At 37.0% G+C, this 25,530-nt stretch overlaps 1 protein-coding gene across 1 annotated transcript; it reads left to right on the plus strand.

The window, feature by feature from the left end:
* The first annotated feature begins 233 nt into the window (after positions 1-233).
* LOC144446609 (bromodomain-containing protein 8-like) lies at positions 234-20,182 on the plus strand. The gene is made up of 17 exons (XM_078136412.1): positions 234-248; positions 1,606-1,696; positions 1,930-1,999; positions 2,467-2,516; positions 3,421-3,621; positions 4,004-4,095; positions 4,767-4,918; positions 5,560-5,727; positions 7,425-7,545; positions 8,053-8,258; positions 9,443-9,565; positions 11,439-11,642; positions 11,920-12,137; positions 12,533-12,616; positions 17,115-17,361; positions 18,332-18,424; positions 19,225-20,182. Exons 2-17 carry the CDS (start codon positions 1,674-1,676, stop codon positions 19,309-19,311), a joined length of 2,139 nt encoding a protein of 712 aa, XP_077992538.1. The 5' UTR covers positions 234-248; positions 1,606-1,673; the 3' UTR covers positions 19,312-20,182.
* The last annotated feature ends 5,348 nt before the right edge of the window (positions 20,183-25,530 follow it).

Here is a 25,530-nt window from a genome sequence, read left to right on the forward strand (position 1 = left end):
TTTGTTATATCTAGACAAGTAATCGTGATAAATACTTATTAAAAGATTATTAGTATTGATTGATTAAGTGTACACTCAATCAAATTAAATAGCTCCAAAAAATAATGGAAATAGGAAAAGAATACAATGTACTATCGTAAATCGTAGATAAATACTAGTAATGTGACGCATCTATATTCGATTATTTCTCCATGCTGAATCTGATGCTTGTTCCATTGTAATAACAGTCAAGATGGCGGCGGTTTCAAGTAAGTGTACACATTTCGGAATGATTTCACGTACATTTTCACGATCCCATCAACAACTATAACACTCATTTTGAATTTTAATAGTACTATAGTCATTTATGGGGGTTTAGTCGTCAATAGATACATGAGCAACTCGTAGATTATCTTTTAAATAAGTCTTTGTGCCGCCTACTGATATGTCAACATGATACATATCCAGCCTGCACTCCAGGCGTGTACCGGTGTAAATGGCGGGTCCGTGACTCGATTCTGACTATGACTATCGTCGAGTAAGAACGATCAATATATAGAGTCATGTACATGTATACTACAGCCATACAAGTAGGGTTAATGAAAGTCAATGTTACAGTAACACGACCATAAAGCCTTTTTAGTAGACATACAGAATAGCATACTTTCTTCGGTTTAACTTTCACTGTTCAGTCCATGATACAAACAAAGAAATCGAAAATAATTTACACTTGGATCATGCGGATCATTTCAATTTCAGCAGTACGTGTTGCGTTTTCAACAAAGATAATGAACTCACTTTGATATGAAATAGCATGGAGATAGAACCCCAATCATAACAGAAATGCTTAGTCTCTGCACATTTAGGATAATTACATGTACAATGTACATGTACAATGTATCATGGATGTATTACATCCATGTATGTATGTATGCAATTGTTCAATGGTGAGTGAACGCATGGAAGTACATGGACAAAGGGACAATCTGAATCAAATACTTTTTTGGGATGTATTTGTGTCTAAAGCTTGTTCTTGAAAGTGCTCAGATTTGATGAGCATGTTTCCTTTTCATGTGTATGAGCTGGTTCTCGCTCTTACCTCTCAAACCATTCTCCCCTCTGTCAAAGATCTTAACCCCCTTCTCTGTCAATACTGCATGTGTATGATTAGATCTTGGTACATGTCCAACCACAGGTGAATTCACACTGCTAGGGTGTTGATATTCAGCCAGTCTTGTGCCCAGGGATCTCTCTGATTCACAGATATGATAAGCATTTGTTAATGAAAATGTTTAAGTTACATGTCTTGTAAATTTTGTTTAATGAAAAGACAGGCTAAAGGTTTGACTGTAAGATACGTCATGAAGTTTTCCCTCACTGGCCTCCTCTCACACGTTAGGGGTTGGCCGATGTGTGAGGGCACCCCATCATGGCATACATGTACATGTACCTGACAGACTAGCTAAAGGTACACACAATACATACTGGGTAAGTGTTCTTCAGTCGTGCCAAGAAACATTTCCTAAGAAGTGATTCCAAATTGTGTATCTACCATGATGGCATACATGTAGACATTGTATGGATCCTTGGTTGAATCCTAAACTTCTAGCATTACTTCATTGACAGAAATACCCACTGCAAGTGTCACAGAAAAATGGTCCATCAGAGAAAGGTTATGTTTAGCCACATCTGTGATGAGAAGTGGAAATCAAAATTGGTAAGTCAGTGTACATACATTGTACATGTATAATCAATAGACAGTTGTAAAAGGTATGTTCAGGGGAAAGCAACCATAACTTAAAAGTGTGTTTCATTCATCAACAATTTACACACAGACTTCGTGGAAACTGCAAAGTGTACAACTACAAAGTCATGAAAGTGATTAATAATCTACTGTCACTCTTACCAAATTTTAATATCACACTCATATCATTATTGCCTAATTTTCAGGGTGTCAGTTAGTAGAGCTATCAAACCATTTGCAGAACCAAACAGGCCACCAGACTGGTTTTCACAAAAGGTTTGTATGTCTTAAGGAATAATATGAATGGAAGTTTATAACTAAGATGTATGTCATAGCTATTTCAATACAGTCTTGTGACTTTCACTGTAAAGTTATTTTTTCTGAATTTATCATAAGTTTTTTTCACCAATTCAATTGACATGTCTTTATGAAATACATGAACAATTTGGTGAATTAATGGGACATGTTGATATCAAATTCAATGTAACTAATGTTTGCCACAGGAAGTTTTATCATGGTTATTTAGTTTAATTATGAATGATTGCGGTTATCATTGTCTTCCGATGTGTTTTACCGTAGACAGTTTTAGTAAGGTCATTGTCCATGTTTTCAGTAATTTGCGAAATCACCAAATTGTCTGATTGTATTTCATCACATATTGAACCATTCACATGTATCTCTAGACACAGATTGCAGTTGATAACTGTTATTTTGTTGTTCTCTCTCTCTCTCTGACACTACAGCATTGTGCATCACAGTATTCAGAATTGTTAGAAACAGTTGAAACACCAAAGTAAGTGTTACAATTTCAAAGTAGTATCTTTTCAAGATTATCACTTCATTGTAATATATGTATATGTATCATTGTGTGTGTCATTGTATGTATGTACAATGTATGTATGTACATGTATGTATGTACATGTATGTATGTATGTATGTATGTATGTATGTATGTATGTATGTATGTATGTATATATGTATGTATGTACAAAATGTATGTATGTACAATGTACATGACATGTATGTATGTATGTATGTATGTATGTATGTGCATACGTACATACATATGTACAGTATGTATGTGTATGTATGTATGAATGTATGTATGTATTTATTTATGTACAATGTATGTATGTATGTATGTATGTATGTATGTATGTATGTTACATGTATGTATGTATGTATGTATGTATGTATGTATGTATGTATGTATGTAATGTAATGTAAGCATGCATGTGTGCATGTACATGTATGTATGTAATTGTGTGTGTGTGTGTGTGTGTGTGGGTGGGTGGATGGATGGATGTACATGTATGTATGTATGTATGTATGTATGTACATTTTGTATGCATGTATGTATGTATGTATGTATGTATGTATGTATGTGCCTGTATGCATACTTGTATGTATGTTATTGTGTGTACATGTATATGGTATATGCTTGTATGTATGTATGTATGTATGTATGTATGTATGTATGTATGTATGTATGTATGTGTGTGTGCTTGCGTGTGTGTGTGTGTGTGTGTGTGTGTGTGTGTGTGTGTGTCACTCCTTTGTCAGTTTGTTGTGTTTCAGTCACTTTAATCCAACATATGTTAGTGCTTTATCTAGTATAGATGACAAGATTATTCTAGCTACATGTATGTGAATTCAATACTTGACTGACCACTTACAACATTTTGTTTCACTTACAGACGTAAACGTAACAATGAACGTGGTGAGGTCGACACAGCAGAAGATTTAATTGTAAGGAAATTAACACTAGAAAGAGTAGAGGAACTAAAACGACAAATTGAAGACAACCAACAGCAGTATCGAAAATTGAAAATTGAAGCAGAGAGAATTCGAAGAGGTGAACTAGATCCTATCTTAAAATCTACTTGGGAAGAGATTAAGTAAGTATCAAAATTGCCATGGAAATAGTTGAAATAGACTGGTTTAGGTGTTTTTGTTAAGGTTGGGAAAACCCAGGTAACAGAGCCCAGCAGAGGTGGAAGTCTGGTAAAATGTTGATGTCTTGTTCTCCTAATTAAGGAGTGTTTCAAGAGATATTGAGTCCCATATGCAAATGTACATGTAGGTGTCCAAAGTCAGGAGAGTTTCAGGATACATTCCTGTTTTACATGGACACCAAACCAACCCTACGTAACAATGAAAAGGGGATTTTTGTGTAAATGGAGATAGTGTTGATACAATGTATCTCAGTACTCCATACTGATATCTCAATGATAGTGTGTACACATGTGCCAAATCTCATTCAGTAGTCTCTCCTTCCAGGAAAAGTAATGCTCCACCAGACGTACATGTAGAAGAACCCAAGAGACAAGCTATTGCCGTCACTCAGTCCAAAGCTCCAGCTAGTGCAACAGGTAAAACATGTATTCACTGTATTCTGCCTGACATGTACATCCGTACACTTCTCCCAAAGTCAATCTTGAAAGACCAAAGTTAACACATACCAGTAAGGCATGTTCCAGACCAAGAGAAGTCAGGATGTTAGATGGGCACACTGTAGCTTTTGAAATGATAGATTTACATTACATCATGTACAGTGGAATTTAATGCCCTTCAGACATCTCATTTTCGAAACTGGAAATCATACAAAGCTAGCTGACATGACTACAAATTTACACAGTTCCTAATGCCAGGCCTTACAGGGCTATGTTTTAATCCCATTTCATCATGGATAACATTGGATCATTCTTTTGTTCTGGCCCAACTTTTTTCTATAACCCGTTTTCAGACCTAGATTTTAATCCTAATCAGAATTTGGCCTTTAAAATCACAGCGTGTGTCAGACGATGAAATATAGTCACCCTTAAATGGTAAATTTAAAACATGTATGCAATAATGTTAAACCACTCAACACTAAAGTCTATGGTGCATGTGTGTTGTGTATGTAGGCCGAGGGTAGGCTGTAACACCCTGCCATGTTTCACCAAATACAAATCGTATATAGTTTGTAAAACCCTAGAGTTTGTAAGTCATTGTATTAAATGTCACATTTTGTGTTCTGATTTGTTTATCTGTCCCCCTACAGGCAAAACTCCTGTCAGACCGGTTATTCAGGCCAAGAAAAAAGCGCCACAAGTGTCAATATTTCAACCGAAACATGTGTCACAGCAGGCAGAGTCTGGAACAGAAGATAAAACAGAAAGTGACAGTGAAGCAGAAACACCGGTAGAGGTACAGGTAAATCTCAATATACACCGAGTTTACTCCCACCCACAACCCCCACTCCCCCACCCCACTTTGTAATTGTATAACAATACATTTAGTCAACAACACAGTTAATGGAAGTTCTCTTGCAAGGCCCCTACATCACTTCAGCCTAAGTTCAGATCAAGGCCAGCTCCCATACCGATTAGTGAAAGTGAATCACACCAACACATTGTATCTCGTTTGACATCCACATTGTTATCAAACATAGTGAATTCACAATCTATCCTTTCCCTTGAAAAGTTAATAGAACCTGTAACAACAGTAGCAGCGTCTTTTCCCCCTACCGCCATCCACTGAGAAACCAGCCAAAATTTCATTAAAAACTAGATCCTTTGGAATACTTTCTCTTTATTATCACCAACAAATGATCCATACAGCTATCGACTTGACAACTTACATATATGTTGAATAGAGAAAGAAACTTTGTAATTTTTTTTCAAGGAGCAACTCATTCATCTTACAACAAACAATTAATGGTCTGTATGTATAGCTCTATTTGCTCTAATAGTAAATACAGCTGCTAACAGCACGCAGCGCTTCAAAATGTTGCAAATTAAAATGCTGTATGGTTTCAGCCATAAGTTGTACAATATGCTTTCTTTGTTTCATAGACTACATTAACAGACTTTGAAGTTGTCGAGAAAACAGTCGTAAAAGAGGTAAAGTTTAACTACTTGTCCACCACTAATCCTACTAGTGCACTGCCTTCTATACTGACATCACAACTAACTACTAGACGGCCAAGTATTGTACATGATGGACTAACTTCACTTTACAAGGTAAATCTAACCTATTAGTTATTTGTACGGTACAGTACAGCATAAGATGGTATTGTATAGCATTGTGCAGTACAGTATGGTACAGTACAGCATAGTAAATGTATAATAAAGTATAGTACATTGTATGGCATAGAGCAGTACAACATGGCACTGAACAGCATTTTGTGGCATAGTGCAGTACAGTGCAGTACAGGACAGAACAGCATTATGTGGCATAGTGCAGTACAGTACAGGACATTGCAGTACAGTACAGTACAGTACAGTACAGCACAGAACAGCATTGTGTGGCATAGTGCAGTACAGTGCAGTGCAGTACAGAACAGAACAGCATTTTGTGGCGTAGTGCAGTACAGTACAGTACCGTACCGTACAGCACAGCACAGAACAGCATTGTGTACAGTACAGTGCAGTACAGGACAGAACAGCATTATGTGGCATAGTGCAGTACAGTACAGGACATTGCAGTACAGTACAGCACAGAACAGAACAGAACAGAACAGCATTATGTGGCATAGTGCAGTACAGTATAGTACATTACAGGACAGTACAGTACAGTACAGAACAGAACAGTACAGTACAGTGCAGTGCAATCAAGTACAGTGCAGTACAGTACAGTACAATAGAATCATACCACACATGCACAGAGATCCTATGTAATCTACATATACACTAAACTAACATATCATTTTAAACAGTAAAAATTGATACATCAAATCACAACTTAAATACATAAATACATTGAATGTGTCAATACACCTATTGTTAACATGTCACCTGAAGTGTACTTACTGGAGTGTAGTCGTCATATACCGGTAATATTTTTTATCTCCAGCTCAGCATGACAAAAGCTGTAAAATCACTTATGTGATAATTCTTCATTGTTCACCAGCACTAATGTGTTAAACCAAAATGTTATCTTTATATGAAAATAGAAACTGTATTGCACAGTTATATCACCTAGTACCACCCTTCTTAATGACCTCTATGTACATATTCATCAAAATATTCATCAAATATGCACACTAATTTGCATCCAGAGGGCATCACTAAATTTGGTATATTTTCCTCTCTCTCCCTTTTATTTAGATGGGGGGGGGGGGGGGGGGTCTTTATTGTGATTGTCCAAAATCTAATTTGTGTCACTAGAAATGTTAGCTACTTGTCCTACTGAAATAGCATTCTTTTGTCAGATGATCAATTTTAGTTACATTTCACACAACGGTTGAACCTTGGGTCTTGAAATGTGATTTATTGCCATTATTGTACAGATATGTATCTGTTTTCAAGATGGTAGCTGTTATATACAGTTTACAAAAAATTATCTTTTTACTACTGTTGCATACAAACAGTTATGCGGTTATCGCTTTCTGACCTAATCGTACTAGAGGATTTATTGGACCTAGGTGTAGGGAGTTCAGAATCCAAAATATGGCTGCCATACGAACTGCCATATGGTGTATAAAATCACTCCATCATTAAAACTGTTTATTTTTGCTATTACTGCATCATTCATCGAAAAGTCTTCACTAAAATTTAAAATGAACCAACTTAGTCATTCATTCACTCATTCATGCGACAGTCTGTTTGTAGAAAGTAACTTCTCCGGCCAGAATATACTGCAGTGTCCGTAGGTAGCTTCTCTGTGTTGTTGTGTGTATGTTGTGCTGATATCAGTTTTGTGTGTTGTCACTATATAGGAGTGTAGTCCTCACAAGGAATTGAGCACTACTACTACTACTACCACTACCACCAACATCCCAACCACTCCCAGTCCACAGCCAGCTCCAGAAGCAACGATTCCAACCTCACCAGCAATTGGTAAGCACTCTCTGTCATTTCACTGAAAGTGTCAGCTGTCACAGATTAGTAGGTGTTTTTTTTACAGTGCCGAAGTTTGAACAATCAACCTGCGCAACATATTGAGACATGACTGAAAGTAGTTTTGTGTCTTTCTATAAAATGTAGTGCAGTCAGATCACAGAAATGCCACCACTATTATGCATGTCGTTACTGATATATCTGAAAGTAATAAGCACTTAGGAGGAATACTCATTGTTCATCTAATACATATGAATCTCTGCTGACTACCATTAAGCAATGCTCGAACAACGAAGGTGATAAAAAGTTCCAATTTGGTGTCTCTTGGCAATCAGATGAACTTTATATGATGTTAAATCAGGAAATGATTCTCCAAAACCCGAAAGTTTACGAAATGGAGTTTCCTGCAATATTGTTCCCCTTTTTTTGGGTAGATGTCCTTCACTCTTAATTAAAGAAGAGATGCACCCGAAATGTAGACTGAGATCATTTTGATTTTTTTTTCAGATGCACCAACACTGTCTAAGTTGTTGAACTCTGCCAAGACCATACTACACAGCAGTGTTCCTAAGACTACCGGCAGTATAGTACATGTTGGTGGCGGCGATACAACTGCAGCAAGTCTACCTACGCCGTTGAGTGAAACAGCGGCACCCAAGGACATTCCCAGCATTGAGATCCAAGATGACACATCACAGGACAATGTAAAACAGGTCAGTATTCAACAATCACTGCTGAAGAAGGTGGTTGATTTAGCCAAAATATTATCTGTATATAATTTACACCCAGTTCAAAATTCTGACATCATAAGGTCAGTGCTTATTCCAAATAAAGTCAAACATTTCTCGAAGATCAGATTTTAAAACTGAAAGATTCAACTTTGATGGCGCTCATCATTTTAATCATTCACTAAAATAGCTGCCAATATCCATTAAGCAGTCTACAAAACATATGTTTCTTAGATTCAACTTTGATGGCGCTCATCATGTTAATCATTCACTAAAATAGCTGCCAATATCCATTAAGCAGTCTACAAAACATATGTTTCTTAGATTCAACTTTGATGGCGTTCATCATGTTAATCATTCACTAAATAGCTGCCAATATCCATTTGGCGGTCTACAAAATGTAGGTGTCTTAGCAGCACCATAAAGTGTCTAGTACAGCCCATTTCATATTAGTGTTCACTGCATCTGTTTGATACAACAATGCAGAAACCAATAATGAACTGCAACATGCTACACTTTTAAGATAGCTCGGTTGAATAAATAAATACAAAGTTTTTTTGTGACATTTAAAGAAAATGCAATTAATTAATGTGCCACCATGCGGACATCAAAACATTGACGCTTATTTTTCTACATTTAGTTGTAGTATCTTTAAAAGGTTTACTTCATTTAGACAAAATGTAGCAAGAAATTGCGATCTCATTATCTCAAAGATAAAGAGTAAACGGTTTCTACATGGTTGTCTCAAGCAGAGCCAGTTAACACTAACATTAAATGGGCAGTAGTTTCCACGTGGAAATGTGTGATACATGTACATTTACCTAACAGAACTTTTGAAGCGCTAACACGTGTCCTTCTAAAAATGAGGATGCAAAGGTGATAGTGGGGAGAGTTACCCAGCTTTATAGACGTGTATCTATATACTGTAAACCTAGATATTTTCACTTCTAGAAATATTTTGTAATTTTACAGTCTATCTCCATCTAGTTCACAAAGACTAATTTTTACTAATTACCTGACTGGTATACATTGTGTTCATGTATAGGAAGGCATGTTAGTCACTACTTCTTTTTGGCGTTTTTTGTTTTCCAGCAATATTAGCGAAAGTAAGTCTTTAGCGAAAATGTCCAGGTTTACAGTACTTCATGTGATATTTTATCCCCATACAGGAGGAAAGTGTTTCAGATATTGAACAGCAAGAGGTAAATGAAGTGAATGACAAGCAAAGTGACAATGAGGTTGCCAAATTGGGTGAAAAAAAGATAGAAAAAGAAAGTGAAAAGAACTTACAGGTACTCCTCATGCACATGAACAAATGTGTCAATAGTATTGTAGTTCATGTCATCGTCAGTTTAAACTAGAAATCATATAATGTGTAATTTATCACATTGTACCACACCTACACAATACTATGCCATATACATGTATGTATGTATTTATGTATGTATGTATGTATGTATGTATGTGTATGTATGTATGTATGTATGTGTGTATGTATGTATGTATGTGTGTATGTATTTATGTATGTATGTATGTATGTATGTATGTACATGTATGTGTGTATGTGTGTATGTATGTATGTATGTATGTATGTATGTATGTATGTATGTATGTGTGTATGTATGTATCTAATGAACAAATTATGACGTAACACTTCATACCACAGAAGCTCACATGGTAAATTCAAATTTTAAAAAAAAAGTTAAAATATTTGTAAAAATTAAAAAAAAGTATTATTGCATAACATAATACACTTGCGATAGGTGGAGCCTCAGTGCGATATGAGAGAAAAAGTAGAACTTCATCAAACACTATGTTTTTGCAAGGTATGCGTGTACTTTGGTTATCTACCTGAATGAATATCGTTATTACTGGTCACTATACACATGTGCAATCATCCGTGTGCACATGGACACTCTACATATTAGCAATGGTCACTGTACATATGGGTGATTCTCGGTACCTGAAATAGAATATTACTGCCTACATGTAGATGCATCATAAAAATAACACACATTCGATTTCTTGGTCGACACCATAACTTCTGCTCCACACACTTCACATGCTTTACTATATGCATGCGTGAGAATAAGTCAACCTGCTTGTTCTATTTTGACCCTCATGTATGAGGTGAAATGCTATTTCAGGTACTGAGAATTGTCACATGGGTAATTATCAGTGTACACATTGGGCAATGGTTACCATGGGAAATGATCATCTTCAAAAACCTGTATGTAATACAGTCTTAGTGTACTGGTTAAGACGTGTTTTAGCATCACTTGTAATGACATCAATTTGTTGCAGGCATGATGTGATACACATGATAAATCGGCATGGTCTGTTTCAGAACTACATAACTTCATCATTTCATACATGAAAGATGAAATACACAAATAAAGCAAATCTATTCTCTTTCTCTCACAGAATGTACTTGTGCATACTCACGATCACTAAGGGTTCTGTCATCTTTCATGCCAGTAACTCAAATCTATAGCTTTATAACTTGATTTTCTCCTGCTTTAAAGAGAAAGGTTGCACTCCGAATTCTCTTGTGTTTTAACAACAAGTTAGACAAGATGAAATGCAATTGTCTCATCCACTTGCATTTTGTTTTATTTAACATCCAAGTTTTTATTAATCGTAGTGAATTCAGAGGGTATCCTTTCCCTTTAGACCTTCACAGATAAAAGCGACATCTCAAGTTCAGAATGATTAACTTACATACATTCATTTCTTTGGCAGGCCTCTGTATGCCATAGGTGCACTGATAAAGCCACCGTGTGTGTGTATTTGTGTTGTCATTTACTGAATGTTTCTCATGTAATAAGTTTCGACTCTTTATACATTCAGATAAATGTCATTGTTGTCACAAAGGCAGTCACATAATTGGCTTTTTGTCAAAACAGTTTTGCTCATCCTTGTTTACATTCAACAGGTCGATAAAACATTATATTGTCATTGTTGTATCACTACCATGGGCTCTCATTACTTACGAGTTACGTTTCACCTGTTCAGGTCGAGTTTTACTCATAATATCAATGCAGCCAAATTGAGTGGCTGCTCCATGTTCGGTAGCCGTTGTACCGATGCCGCAGTGAGTGGCTGCCGCAATGTTGGTGATATCCATTATAATGATGTATCTCATTGTGTTATTGTTCTTGACAGATAACGATAAAAGAAGAACCGTCCACAGAAGAAACTAAAGGAGGTGGTAATCTGAGTGTTGATGATGAGGAGCCGGCCTCACCAACCAGCAGTACATCATCGGCGAGACCAGACACTGATCCAAAATCTGCCAGGAAAAAGGGAGCTAAGACAAGGACCCTTGGAAGTCGGAAAAGTGCTCGGGTCAGAAACAGAGAAAAACAGGTAAGCTTCCAGTAGTGCAGTCAATAGCCTAGTCTAGGTGCTAGCCCTGCAGGCTAACCTGTTAGTAAAAGTGACCAGAGGTTGCCACTGAGGGCGCTCAGCGGTACTCATCACGTTGCAGCTTTATTCAACCCCCAAAGCCCAGATGAACTTGTCTTAATAATGGTTTTAGTTTGTGTCTGTGTTTTCTTGCCGAAAGCTCATCTGCCATTGTTGTAAACCTGACTTGTATCATTGGCACATGATATTAAATAGGGCTGTTGTTCTTCCACGGTAGGATGATGATGGAGAAGGAGAAAACGTTGATAAAACAACAAGAAAAGATGAAACTAGTGAAGCTGGAAGTGTTGACGGCAGAAAGGATGATGAACGAAGCGAAGCTGAGGAATGGTTGGCTGCTGATAGTGGTGATGATGGTAGTAGTAGTAAACCTCTGCCACATTTACCGTTTTATACAGACTCTATACCAGCTAGTCCAGCTTCGTTATCACAGAGGTATTTACCATTTTATGCCAAATTTATACCAGAGTTTACATCTCTGATACTAAGTTTTCAACAGTAAAAACAATATTCTCAGAACAATCATTTGCAACTTGACTTGAAATCTTGCAACGTCCACGGAAATCCATTTTTAGAACAACTTTCTGTGTTGCATTTTGAATTACCACCAAGATTTGTATTTAAATTCTAGTCGAGATTCAAGTCTACTTGAATATCTTCATATGTACATGTATATACATAATACATTGTGTGTGCATGTGTGTGTGTGTGTGTGTGTGTGTGTGTGTGTGTGTGTGTGTGTGTGTGTATTTATGTGTAACAATCAATGGCAGAGTTTCTCCATGAATGTTTTTAACACAAACTATTTTTGGTTTATTTTGACCTTGTAGTAGTGATGATCCTGAAGCTATCCAGGCACAGAAAGCATGGAAGAAGTCCATTATGATGGTATGGAGATCTGCTGCATCCCACAAGTAAGTATAAACCACAGGGGACAGGAGGCATTTTAGACATGTGCCAAAACCAGACTTGGACAAAAGGAACCTGTTACAAACAGGGAAAGCAAACAAATGAATTGGATTACTAACACTGTGGCTCAGCATGTTGGAACAGCAGAGACTTGTATTACATACCATAGTTTGATGAGAACAATTTTATGGCATCTTTATGTGTACATGAAATGCCAGGGGAACTACTATACAAAATGGCCATAAAACTGTTCTTATCAAATGATGGAATGTATATACAAGTCTCTGTACTTCCAACATGCTATGTCAAGTGTTAATATCATAACTAGGCAAAGCCCATAAGCTCGCGCAGGGTAGATTCATTTGTGACCGGCTGCCTGGGCCAGGGTTGATACACTTGATTTGGGTCATTTTCCAGTGGTATTGACCATCAAAATTTATTTTATTGAATGACAACTAATTCTCTGACATGGACGAGAAGTAAAGCAAGTCAACACTCTATGCAGTTGTTGGTTTCAAAAACCATCATAGCCATTAGATTATTTATTGTTCATTTTCAATCAGCCAACTTATCATAGACCCTCCACCAACGTACGTTGGTCTTTGGACAATTCAACTCGATATGATTTAGGAATGTTACTGTACCAACAAACATATTTCATTTCATTCTGGTCACTTTATTGTACTTAATGGCCATCGGCCCAAAATACAAAGAAAATTAGTACATAGTCAGACAAAACGTCACAATCTCAGCAAATAGTGTTTGCTTCTTTTCTCAAAGATAGTGCATGGTAAAGAAAAAGAGCAAGTTTTTGGATTGTATCACTGTCTTCAGAACGCATGATTTCAATGAATTTTGTATAGGAAGGAGGAGAGTAAAAGTAACGTGGTATGTACTTATTCCGGTATTGATTGAAAAATGCACATTTAAGTAGGAAATGAAATTCGTCCTCGACCTCATGAAGGTCACAGAGAGTACATATTCTGTCATCACGGTGTACATTATTTCTCCTCCCCAATTCAATTTGTAGCCAATGTGCTGAACACCTAAAGCGTGCAACCATCATGCGATGTTGGCCAAACTTGATTTCAGACAAGTACTTTTCACGGTGTAATGACAATTTAAAATTTCTGTAATGTAAAAGTTTATCAAAAGTTGATACATCACTCTGCCATTTCAAAAATAAAAATATTTTAAATCTACTTACAAAAGTATTTACAAATAAATCAATGTTTTCAACATGTTGCGCATTCCAAACATCTTCCAGGTTACAGATTTCTAGTAAACTTTTAATTTCTCTAACCCAAGTGCCCCTAGTACGTACACCAGAGTTCTCTATCTGAAGGAGCATGTCGTAACATTTCCTGGGATATCTTTGACTTGGCATGTTTAAAAGTTAGGGTATCTTCCACAATCCCCTAGTACAGCGCAGTTCGGGGCACTTTTTGATACGCCAAGAAACATTCTACATGCCAACAGCTGCACCCTTTCCAATAATACATAACTCTGGAAACCCCAGATTTCAGAACCATATGTTAAAATTGGTACAATGAAAGTGTCAAAAATTTTAAAGAATGTTTTACATGACAATGTTCCTACTTTTCCACACTTACGCCACATGTACATAAATGATTTTCTACCTTGTTGTGAAAGTATTTTTGTCGCATAAGACCACTTCAAACGACAGGAGAAAAGAACCCCTAAATACTTGTAATACGATACAACATCAAGTCTCTGCCCTCTGAAAAACCATTTTTCTTTTTTCGATATACATCCGCCGTTTTTAAAAACCATTACTTTCGTCTTTGACAGATTTACTTTCATGTTCCACCTTTCACAATAGTTACTCAAAGTGTGTAATAAATTCTGCAGACCAAAGATACTGTCAGAAAACATAACAATGTCGTCAGCAAATAACAAGCATAAAATTTCTATTAGGTCAGGTGCAAGTTGAACCCCCCTTTGGCCAGGAAAGTAGGTATTCTTTTTAAAACATGTAAAAAAAACAATTATCGACAATATAAATATCAAAACCACACTTCCACAACCCGGAAATTAAACTGCGCTATGTCATCAGTGGTCCGTATCGCGTACCGCCGTGCAAACTTCCAAATAGTGTAACAATTTCTCCTTGAGGTACAGTGATGCCTCGATACTCGTTACAATGTTACAATAATCGTGCCAACAGGCCTACTGTTACAATATTGCAATGTAGGGTGATGTTATGTCGCCTATATGATATACGATGATACGGTAGCGCGTGGAGAATGCACATAGTATATGGAAGGCGCATGCGTAGTCAGTGCGCGCCGCAATGCATCATTGGGAGAACCACCAAATTTTTTCGCATAGTATATACGACGCGCATGCGTACTAGTCATTGAGCCGCTTCGCGGCAGCTTCGCTGCCGCTGCGCGAGCTATTAATCCAATTCAGTTGCTTACTGTTTGTAACAGGTTCCATTTGTCCATGGTCTGATGTCGTACACATTTGTTGATATGACTGTTTTTATGTTCAATAACTATGATATATACTTTATAAGACATTCTTTCATATACAGTGCACAAACCAAGGTAATTCTGAGCATACACTGTATTATTGCAGATGACAATTATACTAATTAGCATATTTTAGCATAACCGAATACTAATTGCCCTCAAATTGTCTGCAAGATGGAGAATATATCATTCATGGTTCCAAGAAGGAACAGGACAGTGCAATATAGTTACTTTGGAATGATTAGCGAGAAACAAAATTTGACATTTCAATCTATTTGCTACATATTATTCTGCCAGTTTTGAAGTGGACATTATGGCTGAATGATTAAGGTTTGTAGTTTGACAGATCGGAACGTCACATTCCAAAGTAACTATATTTTACTGTCCTATCAACAAGATGTTCTTTCTATATTATACCGGTATCAGAGGACTTATACTCGATAAGGTATCAGTGTCATTTATGACAAGTAGAATAAGAATGTTGTAGAATGAATATTCCAAGGGTGGGGGAGGGGGTTAACTTATGGTGGTTGAGGGGTCTTGCCTGTTCGTGTCTCGTCACTGCTGTTTGTTTCTGAATGGCTAAATTCCTTGGGCAAGATCCGAACCATGTTTGTGGACCACTCAGTGTTTCCTCTGGCTAATTTCAGCTGCTAGCCATTGTGGCTAATTATACAAAAAAATGATTAGCCACAATTAGCCAGCCAAAAAATTAGTGATCCGTGTCAATTTATTAGAAATGAAAAATAAAGACAAATCATACTGATAGTAACATTTATACAAGTTTATTACACTATTTTGGTGTTTTATGAAATTGTCTTTTTTCGGAATATCTGATGTCTTACCAGACGTAAACACATTGTCTTGTCCTGCTGCTTGGCATGCTTTGCAAAAGAATTGTTTTGATTCCTCTTTGTACAACAACCAAGGAAATTCTCCAAACCATTCCTCCTGCACTCGCCGTCTACGTTTCTTTTCGAAACTTGCAGTTTCACCTCCATCATCGATGTTTTGGGCGCCAGGCGAGTCACGTTTCCTGCATGTAGCGGTCTCCGTGGCCGCTTTCGACTCCGGTCCACATCCTTTGAATCCACAGTCAAACAGACTTTTCTGTACATGTGTTCGTGAGGTCATGAATAATCAATGTCCTAGTACAGTATACAAACAAAAGCGACGACACGAGGCAGGAGGAATGCGTAATGGCGGAGAGAGTTCAGAATCTTCAAGACGTGCATGTCACTCAAATTTGAAAGTGAACTGCTAATAGGTGGGGTTTGGGAGTGGCGTGATTTCATTGGTGAAATTATGCGATGACGTACAAGCTCCCTAGGCTGTCGAGTCTGCACAGTTCTGAGACTGCGCACTACGGCAAGCAAAAGAATGGCCACTCCAGCCTGCTGAAAATTGGTTTCATCTCGACGATACTTCATTCAAGCCCCCCGTAGAATGAGTTCGCCACAGTAGCGAACAGGGTAACTAAACAGTTCGCCAATTTCAGGTTTTATTCGCCATTTTAGTGTTTGGCGAATGGCAGCGGAAACACTGGGACCACTCAACCCAGCTGTATAACTGTGGACCTGTTAGGTTAGAGGTAGCTATGTGAAGGATATCATCCAGTGTGCTGGCTAACAGAGACTACAGTAGATTATCTGTTCCCCATGTTGAATTGAAGTATAAAGGGCTGTTGTGTCATTATAGGTCTGTGCCCAGGGGTCATAATTGTGGAGCACAGCGTTGAAAGTGCTATTTAAAGGAAGGTCCAATCAAATGACAATCCAATTGCTAATGATAAAATAAGTATGTGAAAAGAGATTTATCCCATTTTTTGATGCCAATATCACAATTTCATGTATCTCTCCATTCTGACCTTGAAGACAGCGCCCTCCACTTTGAAAAATTGACAATTCTTGTGACTTCACATCATCCTATCCCTCTGTGTGAAAAGCATTATCATTCTCCCTGTCACATAGACAGTATCATGTACAGTACTCATTTGACTTTTCAGATATGCCAACGTATTTCTTCATCCTGTCACCGATGACTTGGCGCCCGGTTATCACAGCATTGTGAACAGACCCATGGATCTATCAACTATTAAAAAGAATCTAGAGACGGGACAGTTACGTACAACAAGTGAATTCCAGAGAGATATCATGCTGATGTTTCAGAATGCTGTCATGTATAATAATTCTGACCATGATGTCTACAAGATGGCAATAGAGATGCAGAGAGATGTGATGGAACACATACAGGTATGCTATACTGTTTTTAAAAAAAAATGTGTGGATATAAAAATCTATACAAGATGTACCAGACGTACCTTATACGGGAGCAGTCTCTTGATATTGGGGTTCCCAAAATCACTTTGTGATCAAGCATTATCGACATGCCATAAATTTACAATTTTATATTGACGAAATGTTACATGGTCTGGACTGTTTTCATACTGTGAATACAAGTTTCATGTTAGTGTTCACTGGTTTAGTTTGATACCCATCAACTACCAAGAAACCAATAAGAAATGCTACACTTTAAGATAGCAAGATTGAATGAATTTTGTTTTTGTGACACTGTCTAAACAAAATGGACTAATGTGCCATCATGCAGACATCAATTGCTGACATCAAAACATTGATGCCTGTGTGTCTGTGCCTAATTGCAGTATGCTTCAATGATTTATTTCACTTAAAACAAAACGTAGCATGAAATAGGCCATTGCATACTGCAAACAGGAAATTGAGAATATAGCGCCCTCACTCAAATTGGGGGTATCATTACTTCATGGTACCATTTCTTAAGATCTTTGTTCCTTGTATTCTGTAAAAGTTTAAAATCAGGGGTGTTTTTCATATTGTTCAGACATCGAAGAAAGCAGCAGTGCTCTATGATTAACCAAGTAACCTATACCATATATACCCCCAAGGTACACACATACAAGAAGTAGAGCGCCACCATGGCAAATTTTGGAAAGGCCTATTGCAATCTCGCAATGTGAACCTGTATTGTTTGATGATAGAGTCAAACTGTACAACACTCTTCTTTACAGCATATTGAATTTAATGAAACCCAGACTACAGTTCAAACCCCACCACAGTGGTAAGAGGCCAGTGTTCCAACCACTCGGGCACCGACAACCCAATGGTGAAGTGTTGGATTCAGTATCTACACACAAAGCACTAGTTTGTTAAAAAAAAAGATGCATACTGTTGTTACTTTTTGTAGGTGTTCCTGACAACACAACTGATGGTACAACAATCTGAAGCTAAGATGCTAAGAATAAGAGATACACCAAGAAGATCTGATTCATCAGAAAAGGTGGGTGATAACTTCATATTTAAAATATAATGAAGAAATCTGCAAGTCTCATTGCACAGAGCATGTCAAAATTGTGTTAGCTTTAACTGGCGTAATATATTTCCGATCTGACAAGCAACAATATATTCATTATAAATTGCTCAAATACCACTTATTACACATTGTGTATGTTCATTAGAGATTTGTTTTATCTATAAGTAGTATAGTAATAAGTTGAAATTGTGATTACGGTAATTGGGGTACTTAATTTGGGTGCGGACCCAAAAACCAACTTGATTGGATATATTGCAGCATACTATGTGTATTGCTACACAAAACTCTGTTTACCCACAGGTGATTCAATAGTGTTCAGGGTGTATAATAACACGATTAAGTCATTACATTTAACAAATCTGGTTGCCGCTACTGCAGTATTCAAATAATCTAACTGTACATCAGTTATCCATGAATGTACATGTATTGAGTTAGTATAAATCATGTTTGGTATACTGACAGAATTTTTTCAGAGACAGAGGCCCATGTCAGATTAGGATTGCTCATTTTTGAATGAAAGACACTTGGCTGGCAGAGCTATTGGTTCTGAAAAGAATGATTCTGTGTAATCCATATTGCTACACTGATAAACTAGCAGTAATTCGAGAACCTGAACATGGATCCTGCCGGGACTGTTAATTCTCTGTCCTATGCTACATACCCATGCAAAATCTGTAATTATATTTCACGAGTACTCTGGAGATATAATTATACTAGACCACATAGAGTCACTCTAAATAACACCAAATTGACCTTAACTCTTCCAGGATGAAGAACAAAGTCGTCGTCGTAAGCTGTCTGCTGAAGCCTCTGATACGTCAGGCAAAAAACGGCGCACACGAGCAGATGAATGATTAACATAACAAACAGGCAAGGACCATGACAGTGAAAGTTCAGAGAGAACTATACAAGGACTGTTACATTAAGAACGCATTGGTTGTATCTGATCAGGATCTATTTACTATGTGACCATGGAAACAAGTACTGCAGGATCAACAAAGTAACTGTTTTGTTAAAGTTGTTGTATTTCATCAGAATACACCATTACATACCAGCAAACAAGTATAGTGGTACTGTTGCATCAACAAAGTAATTGGTGAAGTTGTTGTATCTAATCAGAATATGTCACTACATGCCTATTGCAACAACTATAGATCTACTGTAGGATCAACAAAGTAATTTGTTAAAGTTGTTGTATCACCCACCACTACATGCCCAGGAAACAAGTGTAGCAGTACTGCAGCATCAAGAAAGTTTGCAACCTATCCAACGATGTCACATTCAGTCCCAATCTGCTACTGCTATGCCATCTAGTGGCAGCAAGTGAACAATCCTAGAGATTCTAGTCAAAAGTTTCATGATAAATGCTTTCATATTTGCAGTTGTGTGAAAATGGTTTACGAACAATTTCCAGAACCAAGAAAGTAATTTGTATATTAAAGTTGTTGTATCTGATCAGAATACATCACTACATGCAGTACTGGATTACAGAGTGAACTATTGCTGAAATTTGTAGAATGTCCAGTAAAGTGTTAACCAGTGCTATAAGATTCTGTGACAGTGAGACAGTAAGACACAAGAAGTTTTCATGTTAAGGAGGAAAGTGATACAAGCTTGAACAATGATACCTATGATTGATGGCATTGTATTTAATTAATGTGTGGAGTAATGTATGTAGTTTTAAACATGATTCTTGTCTCAAATCAATTTATCAGAGATGACATTAACAGGTCTCACTAAATAAATGTGAATTGTATGATGAGAATAATTAGATTGTAGACTTATTAATTTCAGTGGCTTTTTAAATCTTTGGATTTGAATTTTCTCAACCTGGTAAAACTTAAAGTTTCTAAAAAAAAAAAAAAGTACTTTTGATTCAACTGACGGGGCAAGAGGCCAGAGGGCAACGCACCGGAAGGCAATTGTCTGGGACCAAATGAACATGGCAAAGGGCCTGCTCATATTACAATAGCTGAAACGAGAGCTATGCAAGTATGTTCGCTTGAGTGAGTGAGTGCAAAAAAAAAAACCAGCTTCCGAATCTGCTGAGCATTTTTAGCAATCCAATGTGACAGATCCAGCTACATGTATATTTTAAATTCTCATTTTAGTCTGATCCCCTGTGACATTGTGACTATATATTCCTATCAGAATTGAAGGAACAGTAGTTCTCTTAATTTGATACCTACGCTTATTTAGATTAAACTATCATTAGGGTATACAGCTTACCACCAAAGCAAATTATTTGCTTATTATATTTTCAAGTGAAGCTTGTCATGAATAGTTAAACGTGTATCATAGTTTCTAACATACCATCTTTGCATTGCCATAATTTGATAAATTATTTTTTTTAATATGGGAGATAAAAAAATTGCATGAGAAAAGTAGTTGGTACAAAACAGAGACTTTGTGCCATATAGAGTGGAAATCGGTTATTCGTGGGTACCCTTCGTAACCAAGTTTTTGGGAACCATCCAGAAGACACATCTGCACGACATTTATATAATCCACTGGGGATCTCAGTTATTAGTAATTGTGACAAAACAGAGACGGTTCCATATGGAGTGTCAATATAGTGTTCGTAAATACCACTAGTAAGGACATTTTTGGAACATATCCGAAAGACATGTCTACACATTATTTCTATACGCACAGGGGATCACGGCTTGAATTGTGACTTTGTTTACAATGACTACACAAACACTGAATAAACAAATATGATTATCAAAACATGAGACAACATATAGAACCACACACACACACATGTGATAAAGAATACCCAGTCAATCATATAGTAATATACTGTTTATATATTAACGATTTCTGAACAAATTGAATAATAAATGTTTCAAAAAAAATGCTGAATTGATACTTCGTGAAATCGTCCAGCCACAGAAAGACACTATACTATACTGGTGAAACTGGGAGATGTGGACAGACAGTTCACCTTTATATTAGGTTAAAAGTCAAATATAGTGTTACTCAAACAAGTCTTTCGACTATAACTGGCTTTCTCTTCATTTCTTTTTCCTTGGCTTCACTCTGATAGCGATAATAGCCAAGACTATTTATATCGTCTTTGCAGTCATTGTCTACGTATTCAATGATGGTAGCAAGTGACTTCTCAAGACGTCTGTTCTTTCTCATTAATGAGAAAACGTCCAACAAGAGTTGCTTGCAATCACTCCTCTCCGGTTTGGCATTCTTGAGGCAGTTCTGTGACGTCACAACATAGTTCGGTGATATCACCTCACAGTTCGGAGACATCTCCACACAGCCACTGCTCTGGTGAGCACTGTGTCCTGTGATACTATCCTTAGCTTGTTCTTTGAACTGCCTCAAAGTATTTTTCATTTTGGATATTTCTTTGTTCACTCTTTCTGTATTCTCTGTTACTTCCTGAATGGTCTGATACAACTCGTTCCGGTTTCTCTCCAAAGCAATTATATTCGCTCTCAGTTTCATGTTTTCTTCTACTACCATGTTGAATTGCTGACTTGTGATATTACGACTGTCAGCATTTTGTGATGTGCTGCATGATGATCGAGTGTCATCCTTTGCCACTACGACACTTCTTATCCATTCCATCATGCTGCTAAACATGGCGCCAAGTTGATGTATTTCTTCCTCATGGCTGTCATCGCTTTTTTGAACTTTCCGTTGTCTTCGAAAACCCCAGGAACGAGAACGTTTGCAAAGACGGGAATTCTGCGTTTGTAGTTCTCTGATACGTAAAATGACGTCATCAAACGCTATTTGGAATAAATCCAAAGTCCAGTTATTCCTGCAATCGAAAAAGATAGTTTGTATGAACAATAGCATATGTAGAATGGAAAGATCATTTCAATTATATTTTTGATGATGCAGTGGTTAAAGTCATTCCGCATATGCAATGACCAATGTACAGATACATACAGCAGTTATCCGCCATCTTTTAAACTGTCTTTCATGTCAATAACACCATATACTTACCCCGTCATATCTACTCGGTTTTGGTAAATTCCTTCGACTGAGACGGTTGTTGAACTTCTAGACATATTGTTACGCATGTTTTGAGTAGACCTCAAGTATCTTGTCTTGTACAACAACTTAAACAACTTAGTTTTCTATGAGCAGAACGAGTAGACTCTTTGCTTTACATAGAATGCATTTGCAATGTAAACACAACCACGCGTGTTGCCTAGTAACAGAGTTCCGTTGAATAGCCACGTGAGAGCGAACGAGAAACTTTTGGCCAATAGAATTCGACGCGATCCAAAAGATATACAAATGACTTTGACAGGTATGAAAGAGATTTGGTACGGAAGACAATTATTAAAGTTTGATCACTACAATTCTACTTAGTATTTGGCAATAATTTCTTCCTAATTACAACCGTATAGGGTTCAATAAAGGCATCCTGAAGAAATGCAAAACGAATCGCGACCTGCGATTTCGACGCTTTGCAAGGATGTTACTTGCAGAGGGCGCCCTCTGGAGTAATTTGAAAATAGAGCTAGGTGAAGGTTGTGTGTTTAAAGAGCTGACTCCCCAGACCACTGAAATTATTGAAAAGATATGAAATTGAATAGAAATACAGATAGATGCGAGTGACGTGGTGTCTTTCAAACGTTCAATTATTTCCCTGTTCAGAACTTAATTTATAGTTTTTTGCGTGTGTATATTAAATATATCAAAGGTACTCTTAGTATCCTACTTACTGATGCATACTAACCATCACTTTCAAATTAATGAACTCAAACCTGTCATTAAGATAGACTTATACTTATAGATGGTTCGATGACGTCATTCATTTAACGTATGAAAATGTTGAGGGAATCTTACTTAGTGCAATCAATCATTCTAGCAATGCTAGAAGACAATTTTATACGTCATAGAATGCATACATCGGCAGTACTTTAACATATACTGCATTAGTCTTATTGATGTTATATGTAAGTATTTTCACTCGAGTAAAAAATCTCAGTTTGTGCCACTTTCCCAATCTTTAGGAATCCAATGCGAGTGTGACAGATCCAGCTATATTTTAAATTTTTGTTTAAGTCCCGATCCCCTGTGAGTAAATATTCACATCAGAATTGAAATAAAACTATGATAAATCCATCAGTAGTTCTATTAATATTGTACTTCCGTTATTGAGATTGGATTTTCAGATACACCAAATCATATTATTTGCTTATCATCTTTTCAAGCGAAATTCGTCGTGAATAGTTAAACGTATATCATTGCTTCATCATCTTTGTTTTGTCACAATTTGATATTTTTTTGCGAAATGGCAGATGAAAACTATTAGAAAGCTGGGAACGTAACAAACAAACGCTTGATGGCATACGGAATATACCCAAAGTCTAGTAAGGGCGTTTTGGAAAGCATCGCCGGATGACACGTCTTTCGCGTCTACAAGCATGCGCATACAGACCCAGACAGAAATTGCTGTTCTGTCTATAATGAACAAACAAACAAACACTCAAACGACCAAATATAATTAAAGAAGAGACTACGTATAGTAACATACAACCACACATACAAGTAATAATGAATATCCTGTCAATCAAATAGTAATATATTCTGTTTATATACAACAACTACTGAACAATTCGAATAACTTATACATATCAGATGAAAATTGACTATATTCTTTGAGTTTAAATTACTGTTACTCAAACAAGTCTTTCGACTGTAACTGGCTTTCTCTTCATTTCTTTTTCCTTGGCTTCATTCTGATAGCGATACTGGCCAAGACTATTTATATTGTCTTTGCAGTCATTGTCTATGTATTCAATGATGGTAGCAAGTGACTTCTCAAGACGCCTGTTCTTTCTCATCAATGAGAAAACGTCCAACAAGAGTTCCTTGCAATCGCTGCTATCGGATTTGACGTTCTTAAGGCAGTTCTGTGACGTCTCAACATAGTTCGGTGATATCACCACACAGTCCGAAGACGTTTCCACACAGCCACTTCTCTTGTAAGCACTGTGTCCTGTGATACTATCCTTAGCTTGTTCTTTGAATTGTCTCAAAGTATTGCTCATATCGGATAGTTCTTTGTTCATTGTTTCTGTATTCTCTGTTACTTCCTGAATGGTCTGATACAACTCGTTCCGGTTTCTCTCCAAAGCGATTATATTCGCTTTCAGTTTCATGTTTTCTTCTACTACCATGTTGAATTGCTGACTTGTGATATGACGACTGTCAGCATTTTGTGATGTGCTGCATGATGATCGAGTGTCATCCTTTGCCACTACGACATTTCTTATCCATTCCATCATGCTGTTAAACATGGCTCCAAGTTGATGTATTTCTTCCTCATGGCTATCATCGCTTTTTTCAACTTTCCGTTGTCTTCGAAAACCCCAGGAACGAGAACGTTTGTAAAGACGGGAATTCTGCGTTTGTAGTTCTCTGATACGTAAAATGACGTCATCAAACGCTATTTGGAATAAATCCAAACTCCAGTTATTTCTGCAATCGAAAAAGATAGTTTGTATGAACAATAGCATATGTAGAATGGAAAGATCATTTCAATTATATTTTTGATGATGCAGTGGTTAAAGTCATTCCGCATATGCAATGACCAATGTACAGATACATACAGCAGTTATCCGCCATCTTTTAAACTGTCTTTCACGTCAATAACACCATATACTTACCCCGTCATATCTACTCGGTTTTGGTAAATTCCTTCGACTGAGACGGTTGTTGAACTTCTAGACATATTGTTACGCATGTTTTGAGTAGACCTCAAGTATCTTGTCTTGTACAACAACTTAAACAACTTAGTTTTCTATGAGCAGAACGAGTAGACTCTTTGCTTTACATAGAATGTATTTGCAATGTAAACACAACCAAGCGTGTTGCCTAGTAACAGAGTTCCGTTGAGTAGCCACGTGAGAGCGAACGAGAAACTTTTGGCCAATAGAATTCGACGCGATCCAAAAGATATACAAATGACTTCGTTGACAGGTATGAACAGATTTGGTACGGAAGACAATTATTAAAGTTTGATCACTACAATTCTACTTAGTATTTGGCAATAATTTCTTCCTAATTACAACCCTATAGGGTTCAATAAA

This window comes from Glandiceps talaboti, chromosome 15 (assembly GCF_964340395.1).
Source record: "Glandiceps talaboti chromosome 15, keGlaTala1.1, whole genome shotgun sequence".
Lineage (NCBI taxonomy): Eukaryota > Metazoa > Hemichordata > Enteropneusta > Spengelidae > Glandiceps > Glandiceps talaboti.

Excerpts from the sequence above, each read along its gene's own strand:
- LOC144446609 (XM_078136412.1), top strand. The coding sequence starts at position 1,674 with ATGAGAAGTGGAAATCAAAATTG. Across the intron at positions 4,096-4,766 it reads AGCTCCAGCTAGTGCAACAG|GCAAAACTCCTGTCAGACCG; the intron begins GTAAAACATGTA and ends GTCCCCCTACAG. Across the intron at positions 12,617-17,114 it reads AGATCTGCTGCATCCCACAA|ATATGCCAACGTATTTCTTC; the intron begins GTAAGTATAAAC and ends TTGACTTTTCAG.